Source organism: Podarcis melisellensis, assembly GCF_964234715.1.
Source record: "Podarcis melisellensis genome assembly, chromosome: 14".
In the NCBI taxonomy this organism is placed as follows: domain Eukaryota; kingdom Metazoa; phylum Chordata; class Lepidosauria; order Squamata; family Lacertidae; genus Podarcis; species Podarcis melisellensis.
In genome coordinates, this window is record NC_138546.1 from 35043826 (window position 1) to 35063013 (window position 19188).

The 19188-nt window shown below is 45.3% G+C and overlaps 1 protein-coding gene across 2 annotated transcripts in view; it reads right to left on the bottom strand.

The window, feature by feature from the left end:
- Window positions 1-17300, bottom strand: part of MFGE8 (milk fat globule EGF and factor V/VIII domain containing) — a 31569-nt gene extending 14269 nt beyond the window's left edge. The window contains exons 1-4 of one of the 2 annotated variants that reach the window (XM_081888646.1): window positions 17088-17300; window positions 4438-4563; window positions 3421-3546; window positions 2005-2118 (exon numbers count right to left, since the gene is read on the bottom strand). In XM_081888646.1, coding sequence (XP_081744772.1) covers window positions 2005-2118; window positions 3421-3546; window positions 4438-4563; window positions 17088-17160 — 439 coding nt within the window. In that variant the 5' untranslated portion in view covers window positions 17161-17300. The remainder of the gene's footprint in view (window positions 1-2004; window positions 2119-3420; window positions 3547-4437; window positions 4564-17087) is intronic. The other variant, XM_081888647.1, reaches the window with a different exon arrangement.
- Window positions 17301-19188: the final 1888 nt, after the last annotated feature.

Sequence of the window (19188 nt, forward strand, 5' to 3'; positions counted from 1 at the left end):
CTCTCATCTCCAGAACCAAACGCCTGGCTGACAAAGACCACTTGACAACTGAGTTACAGAATCTCTCAAATGTGTTAATTGCCAATGGATACCAGCAAAACAGGGTTACGAAGCTAATCCAAAAAGAAACACCCCCCAAAAACCAAGACACAGAAGAAAACAATGGCATGGCCCTCCTTCCTTATATCAAGGGCACTACAGATAAAATTAGCAAAATCCTCCATAAACACAATATCAAAACAGCCTTTTGCACCAACCAAAAAATAGCCAATATCCTCAGAAACCCCAAGGATAAAATCCAGTTGGAAAACCAAGGGGTCTATGAAATACCCTGCAAAGTCTGCCCAGCCACGTACATTGGACAAACAAACAGACGAATAAATGCACGTATCGCAGAACACAAGAATGCCGTCAAAAAAGAAGAAAAAACTTCCTCTCTTTTCCAACACATGAAAGAAACAGGACACGAAATTAATTTTGCAGATTCCAAATTGCTCTTTAACATGGAACATCACCACAAGAGAATAATCATGGAAGCCATCGAGATAGAGAAACACCCTCACAACATGAACAAGCGTGACGACACATCCCGCTTGCCAGACATCTGGAAATTAGCCCTCCCCACAAAAACTGACACCAGATCCAGAGGCACACAGAACGCTATCACCAATCAACCACACCAGACCCAAACCCAGACCCTCTCCACAGATAAATTACAGACACCATCCAGTAGCCAAACCATGGTGGCACCTCCGGATGCTGCACCCCCCTGCAATCCCTACACAGATCTGGCTGACACAGGCCACAAAACCACAGCTCGCCCCTATACACGAAGCCAAGCCAGAGCACAACTAAGTGCAGTACAGCCATCTTCTCAGAAAAACTCTTCACAAAGTTCAAGAGGTCAAGACACAAAGACTTTAGCAACTAATCCACACCTAATGACCCACCTAAGTGGTACTCAGGATATCACTCAAGAAATCACTCAAGATATCCCTCAAGTAATTAAGGAACAAAAGAAGAAAAGGCACACTAGCCTGGGAACTTCCTCTCTGCCCAGAACATTGGAGGCTATACACCACACCCCCTCAACAGTATTTATAGGAACTCAAACACTGAGATCCTGCTCTGTTCCAGTAACAAGAAGCCGAAAGCACCAGCCTGAAGATGACGAGTGAGACCTCGTCGAAACGTCGCCTAGACACCCCAACTTTTACACGGGAAGACACCCGAGGACACCAAAACCTGCATTCCTGTACCCGTGAAAATCTACGAAAGCATATATATATATATATATATATATTTGCACTGCAAGAGATTAGAGATTAGTTGCAAGCCATGACTGCTTCACAATGCAGAGGGCGCCTTAGCTCACTATTGGCTTATAGAATTTTGCAAGATTTCTGCATGTATAAAGGTGGTAACACTCAATGCAGAAACTGGGTTATCCATGGGCAGAATTTTATTTTGCGTATACACAATCTTCTATATATTTCTGAATACAAGATGCTGGCGTAATGGTTTTTTTTAAATAAAAATAAATAAAAAACAGACTAGGAGCAGGCTCAAATCCCATCCCAGCCATGAAGCTCTCTGAGCCACTTGGGAGTCTTCTCAGCCTAACCTACCTCACAGAATAAACTCGAGGGTGGGAAGATAATCAGTGCATGTTGCCTTGAGATCTTTGAACAGATATCAGTGTAAGCAAATAAACTTCAGTTCATCAACCTGTTTGCAAGCTTCCCCAGGGTCTTCCAGCCGCTAGTTTTCAGAAGCAGACTATTGGGCTGGATCACAAATGGGAGACACCCCACCCCACCCAACCCCCGATCTTGATGGATCCCAACTCTCAACAGCCCAACCAGCAAGGCCAATGGTCATGGATGTTGCAAGTTCTAGCCCAACAACATTTACAGGACCAATGATTCACCAGCTGTGATCTAAACGGATCTTGGTCATTTCATCACTACCACTCTCCACACCCGTCACGGAGCAGAAACTTACGGAGTTGGCAGGATTTCCCCAGGTAGGGCGGCATGCACTTGCAGGCATAGTCCCCACTGAGATCCAAGCAGGTTCCTCCATTCTTACAGGGCTGCGAAGAGCATTCATTCATGTCTACAGCCAAAAGGAAAGAAGAATTGAGTTGCTCGCCCCCAATGCAGCCAAATCAGGACCCCCGTTTGACTAAATGCCCAGGCATTTGATGGCTGAAGAATATTGTTCCTGGCAACCTCAAGATTGCTGGATGGAAGTATGTTCCAAATTGTAATTGCTGCTAGAATGTTTTGGTCTGTTTTAGAATTGGCTTGATGTGTTTTTCTCTTGTATATCTATTTGCCTCCCTGCCCTCCTTGGGGAGGAAGGGCAGGATATAAACTTTATAAATGAAAAGAAAACCATAAAAGAAAGCTTTGTTGCATTTGTCAACCATGTCTTAAGACTGCAAATCTCTTAAGGTCATTTGTGGGCAAACAGAAGATAAGGCAGGGTACCACTGTACTTTTCCTATCTTCGATGCTACTTTTAGTTGCCAGAAGACAGATAAATTGCAATTTTCTTTGCTGAACAGCTGCAACAATTACCAGCTGAAACTGAATCTGCCATCAACAACAGACTCGCAGAGAAGAGTACGGAGTATGAACAGCCAGTATGGTGCACTGGTTAGATTGTCAGGCTAGGATTTGCAGGACCAGGGTGCAAATCCCCACTCTACCAGGAAGCTAACTGAGTGAGCTTGAGCCACAATCACAACATCTCACCCTTCATTGCCTCACACGGTTGTTGTGAGGGTGAAATGGGAAAAGAGAAGGGACAGAATTGCCATGCACAGGAAGAACAAGGATATAGTTTGAGTGCCTCACTTGTACGTCTATAAATCATTTATTGGTCAACACAAATAGAAGTTATTAATACTGCAGCTGTTGTATAAGGGATTATTATTTTGACCGGAATGTAATTGAAATTAATAAGATTTTGGAACGCAGAAATAAAAGAAAATCATCAAACCATCCAGCATGCGGGAGGCCACCTAAATTATAGAATTTGGTATTTGAACCATCGGTATTAGTAATTGTATTACAATTTGGTACTGTTATAATGAGGCTATTATTGGATTGAAATTGAAAATAAAATAGTAAAATTTATTATGAAAAAAAATGGGAAAAGAACAGGAACCATGCACACCGCCCTTGAGCTCCTTAGAGGGAAAGAGAGATATAAATGTATAATCCTGCCTACTATAAACATGGATGTAATTGCAAGAGGTGGCTGTTGCCCTGCTTGGGGGCTTTCCTAGAGGCACATAGCTACAACTGCTGGAAACAGGGTACCAGACTGATGGGCCATTTGCTCCAAGCCAGCGCGAGCTGCTCTTCCGTTTGCAGCTGCAACTTTCCCAAAGACACATCTCACACTCACTGTTTTCGCAGTGTTTGCCTTCATAGCCCGAGGGGCACTTGCAAAGGTATTCGGTGAAGACGTCGCCCCTGTTGGGAACCACCTGGCACTCGCCCCCATTCTGGCAGGGGTTTGGGTGGCAGGCACCTGAAAACAAGAGGTGTAGAAGGAGAAATCAGATGCAAACAAGGACATCTCACAGGCCCTGCTAGATTTAACTATGCAAGAGGAGGTCGACAAACCACCACCTGCAGAGTTATCAGCGCCCCCAACACACATGCAATTTCGTTAGAAATCTGGTTGTCCGCTGTGAGAACAGGGTGCTGGACTAGATGAGCCACTAGCTTGATCCAGCAAGACACTCCTTAAGTTCTAAAGAAATCATGTATGTCAGAGCAGCTGATGGTTTGCAAATGGCAATCGGGATGTGAATATCCTTTCCCAACAAATGAGATGTGCATGTCATTAGCATTGCAAAAATATATTCTGAAGTGCAATGGAATAACAATGGCATAATTAGCAGGACTGATGGGCTTGCACTTATTTTAACTCCACCATTGTTGCAGTAAGCATTTGGGGTCCCAAGGTGGAGAGATTTTGAGACCACTGAAGAACTTGTGTCAGGAGTTAGATCAGCCCCTTACCCAATGCCCTATCTATTCTGCGGTTTAGTCATGCTGGCCACATGACCCGGAAAGCTGTCTGCGGACAAATGCCAGCTCCCTCGGCCTGAAAGTGAGATGAGCGCCACAACCCCATAGTCACCTTTGACTGGACTTCACCGTCCAGGGGTCTTTTTACCTTTTTTACCTATCCTGCATTTTCCTCTCTGGGCTCCTCCAAACGACTTCACTATTGAGCATTCATCCCAAGTTGGTTTTACTCTTTTTAAAGCTTGTGTTGTATTCCATTTTCATTATGCACATCGTTTTGACAGCTTAATGGTAGCCAATAAATTTGTATTAATAATCATCATAAACCATCCTCTGCTTACTTAAGTTCTAACGATAAACCCCGTGCTCCGAACACCACATTTACCTTTCTCGGTTTCATTGCAATCAATCCCAGTAAAGCCTTCTGCACAGATACAGAAGAAAGGAGATTCGGTGATGCCGGTCAGGCAGGTTCCTCCATTCTGACACTTGTTCTCTTCACAGAAGTCACCTGGAAAACCAAGGGAGTGAATCAGTGGAAGGCAGCAGCTTTGTAGTGAAGGTCTCTCTTCCCCACCACTTCTGAATCATAAATACCAACGGGGGTCAGGATGCTGATTTGTCTGAGGTACCCATTTCCAATTGTGTCCAGGAGTGGGGGAGGGGTCACAGAAAACACAGTGGTACCTCAAGTTACATACGCTTGAGGTTACAGACTCCGCTAACCCAGAAATAGTGCCTCAGGTCAAGAACTTTGCTTCAGGATGAGAACAGAAATTGTGCTCCGGCGGCGCAGCAGCAGCAGGAGGCTCCATTAGCTAAAGTGGTACCTCAGGTTAAGAACAATTTCAGGTTAAGAACAGACCTCCAGAACGAATTAAGTACTTATCCCGAGGTACCACTGTATTTGGAGCGGGGCCACAGCTCAGTGGTACAGCATGTGCTATGAAATAGAACAAAAACAATCCCCAGAAACTATTTTTATCCTGCCTGTTCTTCTAGGGATTATTTAAGGGGGGGGAGCATCCTCACAGGCGTCGGAAACCTTTGGGCATCCAGATGTAGCTGAACTACAACTCCCATCAGGCACGCCAACACCTAAGGGTTGAAGCAGTTCTGTGGGGGCCATGTTTTTTGAGGGGGGTGGGCCCTCTCAATGTTCAGAGGGAGTTCGGCTCATTGCAACATCACGTTGGGCCCCCTCAATCGTCTTGATAAGATGGCGCCTCTGACTCCCATCATCTTTGGCAACTGGCAATGCTTGCTGGGGCTGATAGGAGTTCAGCAACAAGTAGAACCCTGGTCCGACTGCACGGGCTACCAATTAGTTTCCGGGCTCAATTCAAAGTGCTGGTTTTGACCTATAAAGCCTTAAACGGCTCAGGACCGCAATACCTCAAGGACCACCTCTTCCCATTTGACCCTACCCGGTGTCCCTGAGGTCCTCCTTCATGTGACACCCCCCCTTGAGAGGTTCAGAGGGTGGCAAAACGAAAACGCGCCTTCTCTGCAGTGGCTCCCCATTTGTGGAATGCTCTCCCCAAGGAAGTTCACCTGGCAGCTTCATTATACACCTTTAGGCGCCAGGCAAAAATATTCCTTTTTAACCGGGCCTTTGATTGCTCTGATTCCGACATCCTATGCCCTTTTAAAATGTGGCTCTTTGGGAGGGGGGGCGTTATTGGGTTGTTCTTTTTATTCTGATTATGTAAGTTGTGGTTTTTATGTTTATCTTTTCTCTGAACCGCCCTGAGACTTCCGGGTATGGGGTAGTATATAAATTCAATAAAATAACAGCAACAATAACAATAACTAGGTCAAATGTTTCCCACACCTGGTGTAGCAGCAAATTCCATAGTTAACTATGCGCTCTGTGGAGAAGTACTTGTGTATACTTAAGTACATTAGAATAGCCTGCTGAATTAGGTCCATCTATTCCAGCATTCTGTTTTCACAGAGGCCAAACAGATGCCTAGGGAAGCTATGTCGAAGCACTGGCTGGCTTCACAGTTTTTCATGCATCGTGATTTTTGCACAGCACACACACGCACATGATGATTCGCAACATATTGCCAGGTCAAAAATTATGAAACCGGTATCACAATATGGACTTCAAACTGGTTTGGGGCGATGCATTGATATATTGCCTAGCTCTAGTCATCATTGTGACAGGAATTTTATGGTCTTATATATATAGTAATGTTCATAAGTGTACCAACCAAGCATGTACATAGATCAGCACAGGAAGACTGACCTGGAACCATTTTGATTCCTAAACTGAGCAAATGTTTTCTCTGCAAGGTCAAAGTGGGAACATGGTCTCTTTCCTCACAAATCCTGTCTTAAGGGCACATTTAAGATATGAATAGGGTGTGAGCCTGTGACATGGCCCAGGAACTAAGTATTTCTCATTAGGAAAGACTGGCCAAGCTACCCAGGCAATCCAATCAAGTAACCTGCCAGACAGGAGATAAACAAGGACAGGAGAAAAACAACATTCAAATTTCTGTTTAGACCGCCTTTTCTGTGATGTATCTGAGGGGTGGTCTTAGGTTACACCCCTTCTGTGATGTATGTATGATGTTTCTGGGGGTGGTCTTGATCTACAGGGTGGCAATTTCAAAAGTCTTTATATGGCCTTGCGCGCCATTTTTCTGGGTTCCTCCTCTCTCCTGCGGGTGAGGGGAGCACCCTGTTGCAACAGATCAATAAAGATCAAGCTTACTAGCTGCTTTGCTTCTCAACTTTCTCTGACTGGCCTCTGCTATTCTCTCCTACCAATAGGGAACCTATGTAAGTACTCTACATGGGCTCTTGGATACCCCATAAGGGAAAAGGGCAATTTTTGTTTACAACATCATCTTGCAGAAGTGAATCCCAGTTTAACTATGCACGGAGAGAAGAAGTACTTTCTCTTTGAAGAATTCCTTTCGTTTTGCCTCTTCTGAATCTCCCGCTGTAGAGGACCCAAGGCAGATCCTCCAAAAATAGCCTCCAGGCTCCTTGTTTGCTGGGGTAGGGCTTTAACGTCCATGGCAGACAGATTTCATTAGCTTAAGCTACTCCTCCCAGCATTATTGCTCGTAAGTCTTTTTATAGCAGAAGTCCCTGGGGTTAATCTCACTTCCTAACACTCCGCTCCTCCAACGGGCCCAGAAGAAACCAGGCTCCAAACTGTGTTCAGAGGTTCACGGGCAGCTCTCACAGCCCAGCCTGGGAAGGGAAAATAAAAAAAGGAACAGAGCTCAGGCACTGCCTGGGCTGTTGCCCTGGCTGGTGCCAGATGACCTCATCTTCCATCAATGCACTGCCACAAGCTACAGCCAGGGAGGAAGGGATGGCCATAGGAATCTGAGATGTCGCTTCCGATCTGACTTGCTCCCAAACAGACAGGAGTACTTAGCTGCCCTCTGTGTCTCTCTGCCCTGCCTTTTGCAACTGAGAGCCAGGTTCCCGTGGAGTGGAGTGGCCAAGTTACTACAGTGGCACCTCAGGTTAAATACTTAATTCGTTCCGGAGGTCTGTTCTTAACCTGAAACTGTTCTTAACCTGAAGCACCACTTTAGCTACTGGGGCCTCCTGCTGCTGCCGTGCCGCCGGAGCACGATTTCTGTTCTCATCCTGAAGCAAAGTTCTTAACCTGAGGTACTATTTCTGGGTTAGCGGAGTCTGTAACCTGAAGCGTATGTAACCCAAGGTACCACTGTACAAAAACAAGAACAACACTGAGCGTCTTCAGTGAAAGGAGGTGGCTGAACAGAAATGCATTAGCAATCAGCAGGGATGTGTGAATGCCAGAGTTTTGCAAAAGGGTAAGAAGAAAAAAATCAGAATCCAGGTTCCAGAGAACCCTTTTTTCCTGCTCAGTGAACCTCTGAGTTGTACTGAATTAACTTTTACTCAGAGTCGAGGGGTCAGCAAACTTTTTCAGCAGGGGGCCAGTCCACTATCACTCAAACCATGTGGTGGGCTGGACTATATTTTGAGGGGGGGGGATGAATGAATTCCTATGCCCTACAAATAACCCAGAGATGCATTTTAAACAAAAGCACACATTCTGCTCATGTAAAAACATGCTGATTCCCAGACTGTCTGCAGGCTGGATTTAGAAGGCGATTGGGTCTGATCTGGCCCCCAGGCCTTAGTTTGTCTACCCATGGAATTGACTCATCATACTTAATGGGCATTCATTTCAATTGGTCTAAAAAAGTTAATTGAATACAACCCCAAGTTTTCATTTAAAAACAACCCACCATCACCACCAAGTTTCTAACCCTTAAAAGGCTGGGAAAATAATATTTGGCTGTATTAAGGGTGGGCAACGTCCCAGAAATTTCAGAAGCCAAGTAGAGGTGGTTTCAGAACCTGGCATTCTGGGACAGATGCCAGGGCCACAGCAGGAGAGCTGTTAATGCCTGCTCAGGGGCTGCCTTTAAGGGAGGGTAAATTCATGCCCCAATGCTTCAAGCAATCCTGCATCTGGGATTGGTGGGAGCTAGAGTTTAACAACAACCAGATCTGCCTTCCCCAATCTGCTTTGGACTCCAGTGCCCATCAGCCCTAGCCAGCCTTGTCATGGTCAGGGATGATGGGAGCTTTCATCCAAAACACCTGGAGGACCAGTGTTACAAACCCAGATAGGTATATAAGCTACCGGCAATCACTGTTGGCTCACCCCAATGGAATGTCTAGGCACCATTCCACTGGGATTAAGTTTTTCATTGTTATTCATTTCATTTCTATAGCACTTTATATTTTAAAGGAAAAAATCTCAAAGCAGTTCACAACACATTAAAACATCACATAAAGCAATCCAGAATAAAATAAATGCAAGCGTCAAGGAAAACAACGTGGGGAGCAACTTTTAAAACCTCAGAAAATGCCAGGAAGATTATCCATGAGATATTCAGCAAAATTGGAGCATGTGTGATTACACAGTTTCCAAACTTGTCCATCATGGTACTTTCTGAATTGCCTGTCTTGAACCGCCATCCATAGTCAGACACATTTAATTTCCCTGTCCAGACACTTTAACTACCCCGTCTCCTTCTCCCTCCCAGATCTGTTCTTCTTGCTCTTGCCCAAATTCTCTGATAAGCAAAAGACCCCCATTTGACAGTTCCCATCTTCTACCAATGAGCAACTTCCTCCAACCCAGTTACAGAGCACTTGACACATTCCCAGCCCATTGAGGGGTTTCTGAGATTCCCAGCTACATCTTCAGAGGTGGCTGCTCGAGTAAAATACAGTCTGAACATTGCTGTTCTGTCCACCTTTTGGTTTAATAATGTATACTTTGACATGAGCTTCATTCACAAAGCATGATTTCCCATTCATAAAACATTATCTCTGATGAAAAGGTTATGAATTGAGCTTCTCCAGGTTGGGGGGGCAGTGCGGCATTCATCCTCAATTTACAGCAAAACTAATTAATTTCTCTGGTATGTTCCTAATAGGACAGGCATTAAGTAGGTCTCTGCACAGCTCTGCAAGCCGCTTACTATTTCAAGGAAGAGGCTAGAGCAGAGGAGAAAGTCGACAGCGTGCAAAGGAAAAAGTGAGTTTTAAAGGGCGACTCTCCTGTCTGTGAACTCCTGCTACAATTTCTGTGACAATGGAACTCCAAGTCAAAAGGTGGGATATAAATACCCTAATAATAAAATAACATCTTCATTCCAGGAAGCTGTATTTTTACAGCTGCTTTTATACTTGTAATTTTGATGTCTGCCTTTATTTGTTTGTGGACTGCCTAAGAAGTTCTTCTGGAAATGAAAGTGGTATATAAACCCTTTTAATCATTAACATCTGAAGCTAGACAGGCCAGTGACCTGACTTGGTGTAAGCTGGCTTTTGATATCTCTACAAGTCTCAGGTTCAATCCCAAACAATTCCAATTAGAAAGGACAGGTAGCAGGCAATTGTCATAAGAGAGAGTCACACCAGAAATCCTTCAGAGCTGCTGCCAATCTGATTATGCGTTATTTCTTTTATTTATTATTGGCATGTCTAAGCAGCCCCAGAGCAAGAGGTCTCTGGGCAGTGGTGTAGATTAAAATGGCTTAAAATCTCATGTGTCCCCTCAATGGGAGAGTCTCTGGGCAATGGTGTAGATAAAAATGGCTTAAAATCTCATGTGTCCCCTCAATGGGAGATCTGGACAAAAACAGGACCTTTTTAGTGGTGGTTCCTCACTCATAGAATGCTCTCCCCAAGGATGCTCGCCTGGCGCCATCATTACATATTTTAGGTGCCAGGCCTTTTCTGCTAGGCCTTGGGTGAGTGGGATGTTTTAATCCTGCCTTCTAAAAATACAGTTGATTTAAATTTTGTTTTGTTTTATGCTTTTTGTAATAATAATTAAATCCCTTTAAAAAGGGACTAGTAAATTTAAATAGCAACAATCATAATATAAAACAGAGTAGATTGTACTAACCTAGATGAACAAGAAGCCTGATATGGTACAAGGCAGTGTCATATCCTACATGCCGTCTGTTCCTTTTGAATTATGATGCTGGAGGAGACTCTTGAAAGTCCCAAGGACTGCAAGAAGATCAAACCTATCCATTCTGAAGGAAATCAGCCCTGAATGCTCACTGGAAGGACAGATCCTGAAGCTGAGGCTCCAATACTTTGGCCATCTCATGAGAAGAGAAGACTCCCTGGAAAAGACCCTGATGTTGGGAAAGATGGAGGGCACAAGGAGAAGGGGACGACAGAGGACAAGATGGTTGGACAGTGTTCTCGAAGCTACCAACATGAGTTTGACCAAACTGCGGGAGGCAGTGGAAGACAGAAGTGCCTGGCATGCTCAGGTCCATGGGGTCACGAAGAGTCGGACACGACTAAAGGACTAAACAACAACAAGGGTCCTCTTTATGGTGTCCCTGCAGAATAAAAAGTTTGCTCCCACACCCATTGGTGCTCCTTTATATTCTTTTCCTTTCCCTCATTCTAACTGCAGGCTAAGAATGTTTGTGTCCTTTGATTAGCTACTGTTTAAGAACCAGCTCATTCCATTTGGCCCTGATAAACAAACCAGCAAACAATGGAAAGGGGGAAACGTATCTTCTGGCTGGGATAAGAAACTATTGTCTGCTTGCAGAGGGAAGGATTGCTTCATGATTAAAAGAATACTATGTGTCTGCGTCGGGACTGTTGGGTCAGAACCAATTCCCAATTATCACTTCACTCACTGTCACGAGACAAGAAAATCGGATGAGCAACACAATCATGCCCCCAACCTAGAGAACAATGTGTCTGTTTCCCAGAGTCAGAAGTGCCTGGAAAAAAACAGGATTCATTTAGGAGGGTGTACCAAGCTGCTAGTCCTCATGAATGCACATAAAATTCATTCCATGTGCTCAAAAAGCATAGTATTTGAATGTAGTATCTTGCCTGGAACTGGAGTAGCCCCAATTCCTGTCGCCCACCTCTCCCTAATGTTTCATGACCCCCAAACAAAAGCCCAAATCATTCCTAGAGTTTTGATTCATTGGGAAGAGTAGCATTTTCTCTACTCTTGACTCTAAACCACTGGGCAGAAGGAATGAGAATTATTTTCGCAGGAGCATCACTGATTGAAGGTGGCTTAGGTCACATTCACACCATACATTTAAAGAACATTTTATGCCCACATCTTCCTTCAAAGAACCCTGGGAATTGCAGTTTATCTCTTGCATAACTACAATTCCCAACACCCTTCACAGGCTACAGTTCCAAGGATTCTTTTGGGGAAGCAATATACTTTAAATACCCTATGCGCCTGATAGTAAAGTAAAGGGTAAAGGGACCCCTGACCATTAGGTCTAGTCCTGACCGACTCTGGGGTTGCGGCGCTCATCTCGCTTTATTGGCCGAGGGAGCCAGCGTACAGCTTCCGGGTCATGTGGCCAGCAGGACTAAGCCGCTTCTGGTAAACCAGAGCAGTGCACGGAAACGCTGTTTACCTTCCCACTGGAGCGGTACCTATTTATCTACTTGCACTTTGACGTGCTTTTGAACTGCTAGTTTGGCAGGAGCAGGGACCAAGCAACGGGAGCTCACCCCATCGCGGGAATTCGAACTGCCGACCTTCTGATCGGTAAGGCCTAGGCTCTGTGGTTTAACCCAGTGTTTCCCAACCTTTTTTGGGCAAAGGCACACTTGTTTCATGAAAAAAATCTCGAGGCACACCACCATTAGAAAATGTTTAAAAAATTAACTCTGTGCCTATATTGACTATATATAAAGTAACTCTCTTTATTTATTTTTTTGTTTTGTTTTTTTTTCGACGTAAATTTTTATTAAGCGTTTCAAAATAGAGAAAGAAAAAGAAAAAACAGAAAAAGAGAACAGAAAAATATACACGAATAACAATACATCAAATAGATATTTTTACATCACTTCTTTCACATAGTTGTTTCTTTCAGAAAGTATTTTATAATTACTTTATTATGAAATAGTAAGTAAACAGAAATATGAAAAATTATAAAATACTTTATTCAGTGCGCCTTTTGTCCCTCTCCTCGAAATGCTCCAACTCAATGTTCCTCCGCGGGCTGGCCATTGGAGAGCCGTGTCACCCACACCGCAGCCCAATACAATATGAACCCTCCCCTCGCAAGCGGCAACCCCTCCACACTCCCCACCTTAAGCCTCCACACGCGCCCTGCCCAAAGAGATGCCCGCCCGCGCGCGAGGGGATCCTTTACCTCAGCATCCCGCCCAAAAAAAAAAAAAGGGCGGGAGACTGCGGTCCCTCAGAGGCTGGGCGTTAGGAAGAAGCAGCCGCCTTCATCCAAGCAGGAGCAGCAGCAGCTGTAGCTGTAGTAGCGCCAAGCTGTGCCGGGGACTCCGTGCCCATGAGGGGAGGGAGGGGAGAGAGAGGAGAGGCAGCGGGTCGCCCTCTTAAGTCACGCGCGCGCAGGCACCACCACGCATCCCTCGCGCAGAGCCCCTGCTCAGCACCTCCCGCCTCGGGGACGCCCGTCATGAGCCGCTGAGAGGCCGCCAAGCCTCCAGGCTGCTCCCATTCAGCCTTAGGCGCGCGCGCGCCTCGGGAAAAGCGGTGCTGGGAGGCGGAGAGAGAGAGAGAGGACGCCGCTGGCCGCGTCCCACCCTCAGTCAGTCGGCTCGGAGCTACTGAGGAGAGGGAGGTGGGGACGACGGCGCGTCTGTTCCGCTCGGGGCCAGCGCGCCCCCGCCCCCCTCTCCAGAATCCCCAACTAAATACGATGCGCTAAGGGAGGGGGGAGAACCCACCCACAAAGAGGACGCCTTTCTGCAGGGCGCCTAAGGCCTCTTGCCGCCCGACTCGCCCGCCTCCCTCCCACGGCACACCAGGCAACGTCTCGCGGCACACTAGTGTGCCGCGGAACACCGGTTGGGAAACACTGGTTTAACCCACAGCGCCACCTGCATACCATCTGCCAAATATCAGAGGCTGCTCCCCTATTCACCCCTATATTTTGGGGTTCGCAAGTGTGGCGAGTGAGTAGGGGACCTTTATCACCAAGGAAGCAGGCTGGATGGCCCAGAGGTTGCCAGATGCGGAACGTAAGTTAGAATTTTTAAAAGGAAAGTGGACAACAAGAGGACAGATTGCACCAAAAGCAGAATCCACTGGGATTTTTTCATGCAGATTCCTTTCTAATCCCTTTCAGCTACATACAGCTCTGCACCTCCATCGTCCTGAGTTTCAGGTTGTTGTTTTTTTCCTCCTCCAACAAAGACTTAGAAGTGCTGACTCTGCCCTAAAGTGCTAACAAGAGAGGAGGCAGATAATGCTTAGCTTACTGTTGGGTTCAGGCCCGTACCCATCACAGCCCTGCAGTAAGCATTTAAACAGTCTCCTCCCCACTGTCATCATCAATCAGAAATATAAATATGCTGTGCTCTCTCTTCCAGCAGTTGCCTTAGGAACCAGGTAAAACCGTCAGAAGAAAAAATCCCCGATTCTGACCACACAAAGGAGCATTGCCAAGTGTGGGAAGAGATGTTACAAGGAACATATGCCCTCAACTTCCTCATTCTATTGCTAACTTGTTTTTTTATCCTGCTCTCCTTTAAAGATCGGCATACTGTACATGATTCCTTCCCATGCACACACGTTCTGTCCTCACAGCAACCCTGTTAAGTAGGCTAGGCTAAGAGGGAGCTGTTGGCCAGCAGTCGGTTAATGAGGTTCAGGGCCAAGTGGGATTCAACCCCAAGTCTCCCTGACCCAAGTCCAACAGCCTATTCACTAGAAAAGGAGTGAGCAAAACTCAGGCTTCGAGAATATGCATTGTTGTTGTCGTTTTTACTATGTACCCAAGGTCCACCCATGGGAAACTGGAGCAAAATAAATGCATATAAAAATAAATAATTCTGAGCCCAAGTGTTTGCTCCAAGTACTAAAACTGAATGAAGCTCACAGTCCTTGCAAACAAAAAATCCCAAGTTTCCTTTCAGTAGTGTTAATCGGGAGTCATTTGGTTGCTACAAGTACTATAAGCAATTAGGAATCTGACTCCTTGTAGAGGAGGTGATCTCCAGCCACTATCATATCCACAGCCTTGTCTGCACCACACATTTAAGCTGCATCATACCACTTTAATTGGTCATAGCTTCCCCCAAAGAACCCTGGGAAGTGTAGTTTGTTGAGGGTGCTGAGTCATTAGAAGATCTCCTATTCAGTTAGCAGAACTACCATTTCCAGAGTGCTTTAATAACCAATCCCTCTTCTCAGGGAACTCTGGGACTTGTAGCTCTGAGAATGACAATAACAAACTACAGTTCCCAGGATTCTTTGGGGGAAATCACAACTGTTTAATGCTTTAAAATGCATAGTGCAGATGGGGCCCAGATCTCCCCTTGCCCCATCGCTGTACTATATTATATTGGCTGTTCATATATTTACCATGGATAGGGCGTAAGAAAAATATGATGCTTACATCCCAATCCTGAAAGCAATTGTTTGGAATTCCTTTTCAATGAGCTTACTAGGGAAGAGGCGCAGTTCAGTGGTAGTGCATCTGCTTTGCAAGCATAATGTTGCTGGTTCAATCCCCAGCAACTCTATGTATGGCTGAAACCCTGAAGAAGCTGCCAGCCAGAGCAGACAATACTGAGCTAGATGGGCCAATGATCTGACTCCACCTGAGACAGCTTCCTTGGTCCCTGTGTACTTATTTGTTTATATTCCACTGTTTCTTCAGGGAGTTCAATACACTGCATCTTCACAACAGTCCTGCGAGGTAGGTTAGGCTCTGAGAAAGCGACTGGCCTAAAGTCATCCAGGGCACACTTTGGAAAGAGGTGACATTTCATACTCAAGGCAACTGAGAAGGAGTTGAATTATTTTGCAAGTAGTAGTAGTTTTTAATTTCAGACCATCACTTTAGCCCAAACTTTCACATAAAGCTAAACCAAAGCAAGGCTTAGTGCAAGCAAGCAGGTTGCCTGACTGAAGGGACTTTTGTTTTTATTGTGCATTTTGTGTTTTCATATTGTGATTTTATGTTGCAACCTGAGACCTGTGGGTATAGTGCAGTATACAAATTTAATGAATAACCAATAAATAAATAAATTGTCACTGTGACAATACTCCTCCCCAATGCCGCTGCCCTACAAGGGACGAAGCCATGGTTTGGCATATTATTAAAACCCAGACTTACGGTTTGTCTACCCTAGATAAAGCGGTAAGCCAGGAACACACCTTGGTTAAAGTGCATGGTTTGTCTGGAGCAAGACAAACCATGGGGCCAAGGTCTGGATGCAACATTAAGCCAAACCATGGTGCCTTTAAAGCTATAGGAGCCTCAGTATGGAGGTGCACATCTAGGTAAAACTTCCAGACAGCAGCTTCCAAGTAAGATTAACCCTTGTGAGGGGCCACTGCTCAGAGGTAGGGCTAGGAGAGACTTCTGCCTCAAAGTCCAGAGAACCATTGCCAGCCAGTGTTGACAAAACTGAGCTAGACAGAGCAATGATCTGACCGGTTATGGAAGCAGCTTCCTATATCCCTAAGCTCCTTTCGGAAATGAGTCATTGCACTGATCCAGTGTCTTCCACATCCCCACAAAAGCCTACCGACATCTTGCCCACAAGCACCCAAAACAACCCCTGGGAGATTTATTAAAAAGTCCCTTAAACCAAACATGCACATGTACCTAAGTCCTGGAAATAGGTTGGTACAGAAGGAGAACAAAAATACATCTCTAGCACCAAGTTTTAAGAAAAGAGGTTACTTATCCCCAAAACAATGACCCTGAAAGCCTAGAGCAGGCCCCCTTAGACTCTCCTTTCACTTTGATTTTCACAGACCAATTCCCGTGGGAAAATATGGTGCCTATTTTCCCACATTGCAAAATGTTAGTCTGATGATCCCCACATCAAGTCAAGGTTCAGAGGGTGGGGGAAGAGAGCACAGCCTTACTCTTTGCGTTGACCCCACTAGCTATTGTTTGTAAAATGTTACTAGAGGAACGATACAGATAGGGTAAAACTGGGCGAGTCAGAGGCTTGTGGATTTCACTAGCTCCCTTCCCCCACCGTTTCCCTCCACAATTTGAACACAGGGCCTGCTTCTCTAAACTTCATAACCAGGTCTTCCTCTTAGAGCTTGCCAAGGCTAAATCCCCCAAAACACAGGCAGGGAGGAGAAGAACCATAAAAATAAAGCCAGGACCTAGCGCCGCCCGCCGCCCCTGGCGAATCAATCATTGCGCACAGAGCCTCTCGAGCATGTACAGAGCGCTTTTCCCTAACCCTAAGCAAACGGCATTCCAACCCAACGCGTAAACATACCCTGCTTGTGCGTTCGGCTGATCTTTTCAAATGGGCATTTCGCGATCTCACGGCGCTTTAACGCGAGTTTCGTGGAAGGATTTGGTCGGCAGTGAAGGAACAAATCGAGAGGGGCTGGGCTGCAAACGGATTTAAAGCCAGGGCTGCTTCGCCTTCGAGGCGCCCCGCGCGCAATTTAAGAAGGGCTCCCCACCCACCACCTCCAGTAGCCAAAAACCAGGCAGGGAAGCGAGAGAAGGGAAGGGAAAATCAGCGCTGCCTACTCACCGCTGACAGCAACCAGCAGACAGAAGGCGAGGAGAGGCCCCAGCAGGAGCTGCGAGGAGCTGGGTCCCTTCATGGTGCGTCGTACCCCTGCAAGGCTGGGCTGGGCTGAGCGCGCCTCCCGTCCCGTCTCGTCCTGCTCCGCTCAAGCTCAGCAAGTTCTGCCGCCTGTTTGTGTTCCTGCTCCGCACAGGCGAATGACTCAGTGCAGCCCAAGCCAGTGAGCGAGCCCGCCCCCCTCTTTCCCTTAAGGCTCAGCCTGCCAATTACGCCCCGCCGCCACGTGCTCCGGCTGTCGAGCCAATGGCGAGCGGCGTCGGAAGGAGCAGGAGCAACAAACAGCAGCGCAAAGGAAAGCCATTTGGCCCATTTGGAGGGATGGGTGAGCGGACCGGGATGGGCTGCTGGGCGCCTAGACGCCAACATTTGGCTAAGCGCAGTCGTGCTTGAAATAGGGTTGCCACCTTTGTTCTGGTATAATACAGGACAGGGTAGGGTAAGGGGCCCCGATTTATTTATTTTCCATCTGATGCGCAGTGATTTCAAAGCAAACCATTATGATCTATTGCTTTTTATTTAAATAGTTTTTATTTGATTTTACAAATACGTTCACATTCCAAATCACAAATAATAAAAATTACACAAGATTCTTCCGAATCTTGAGACTTTCCTCCTCCCCTCCATGGGTGCTTTAGTTAACCTTTAGCTAACCTTTTCAGCTGCATATTATAAGTCACTCTAATTTTTCGGTTCTCCATTGTGTCCAAAGTCTATGTAACATTACATGAGTTATTTAAGACCTGCTAAAGAGTTCAAATGCTTACAGTAGTCTCTCAAGTATAGTATAATTTTCCCCCATTCTTTGTTGAAGTTTTGAACCTCCTGGTTTCTGATTTTCCTGGTCATTTTTGCCATCTTTGCATAGTCCAACAACTTGGTCTCCCATTCCGCTCTGGTAGGGACCTTATTGTCTTTCCAACTGCAATAGAAAGACATTATGATCTATTGCAGCCTAACAGGATGGTCCCTCTGGAATTTGTCACACACATACAGGCACACATGAATTTGTAGATCTGTCTGTGCTTGGTTACCCAGAACTTAAATACACTCTTTCAAACACATGAATTTGGAGAAGATCCCTAACTTGACAGAGAGAGAGAGAGAGAGAGAGAGAGAGAGAGAGAGAGAGAGAGAAGACTTGAAATACAGGACAAAGGTGCATCAATACACGATGCAGCATTTTACATTGAAATATGGGACAATACTGTATTTATACATAACAGGTGACAACCCTACTTAGGTTTGCCATGGCACCTTATAATACTAGCATTAATTATAATACGTTATAATACCACTGTGCTGTAGTGTTTAGAGTGTCAGACTAGGACCTAGGAGACGAGGGTTCAAATCTCCACTTGGCCATGAAGTTCACTGTGTGACCTAAAGCTAGTTGCTCACCTAACTGACAAGGTTGTTGTGGGGATTAAATGAGGAAGGGGAGAGGAACACCCAAGACGGCTTTTTGGAGTGTTGCAGGAATTTATGTAAAGGTGGGGAGGTTGCCCCTCCAGCAGGTACCATGCACACACACCCCGACTACCAAAATCAACACAATCACTTCAGCAAATGTCCCCACAAAACACTTCGTCACAGTTTTTCCTATCAAAGCACCTCTGCTGCACATTACCAAATGTAACAATCTGGAACAACAGATACAATCTTGCTTAAAATGTGTATAGGAAGTGCAATGTAAGCGATGGAAGTCAATCAATGAAATTTTATTAATATTTTCATATTGAGATATTTGCAGAATAAATTTGGAAAAAATTATTCCCACTTTTCTTCTTTTCTCTATTTTTTCCTCCTTTTTTCTTTTTTCTCTTCCTATTTTTTTCTCTTTTGTTCTTTATATATGTGTTTGTGTGCTTATCTGAAATATGTATGTATTTGCAATATTTTGCTTATATTTTGTAATAATTATGTTAAATAAATAAATTTGTTTTTTAAAAAACCAAATGTAACAATTCACTGATAAATGTATCATTGGGAAAACTTTAGAAAGTCATATAAAATCGCTCCAGTATGGATTTGCACCATTCCAACT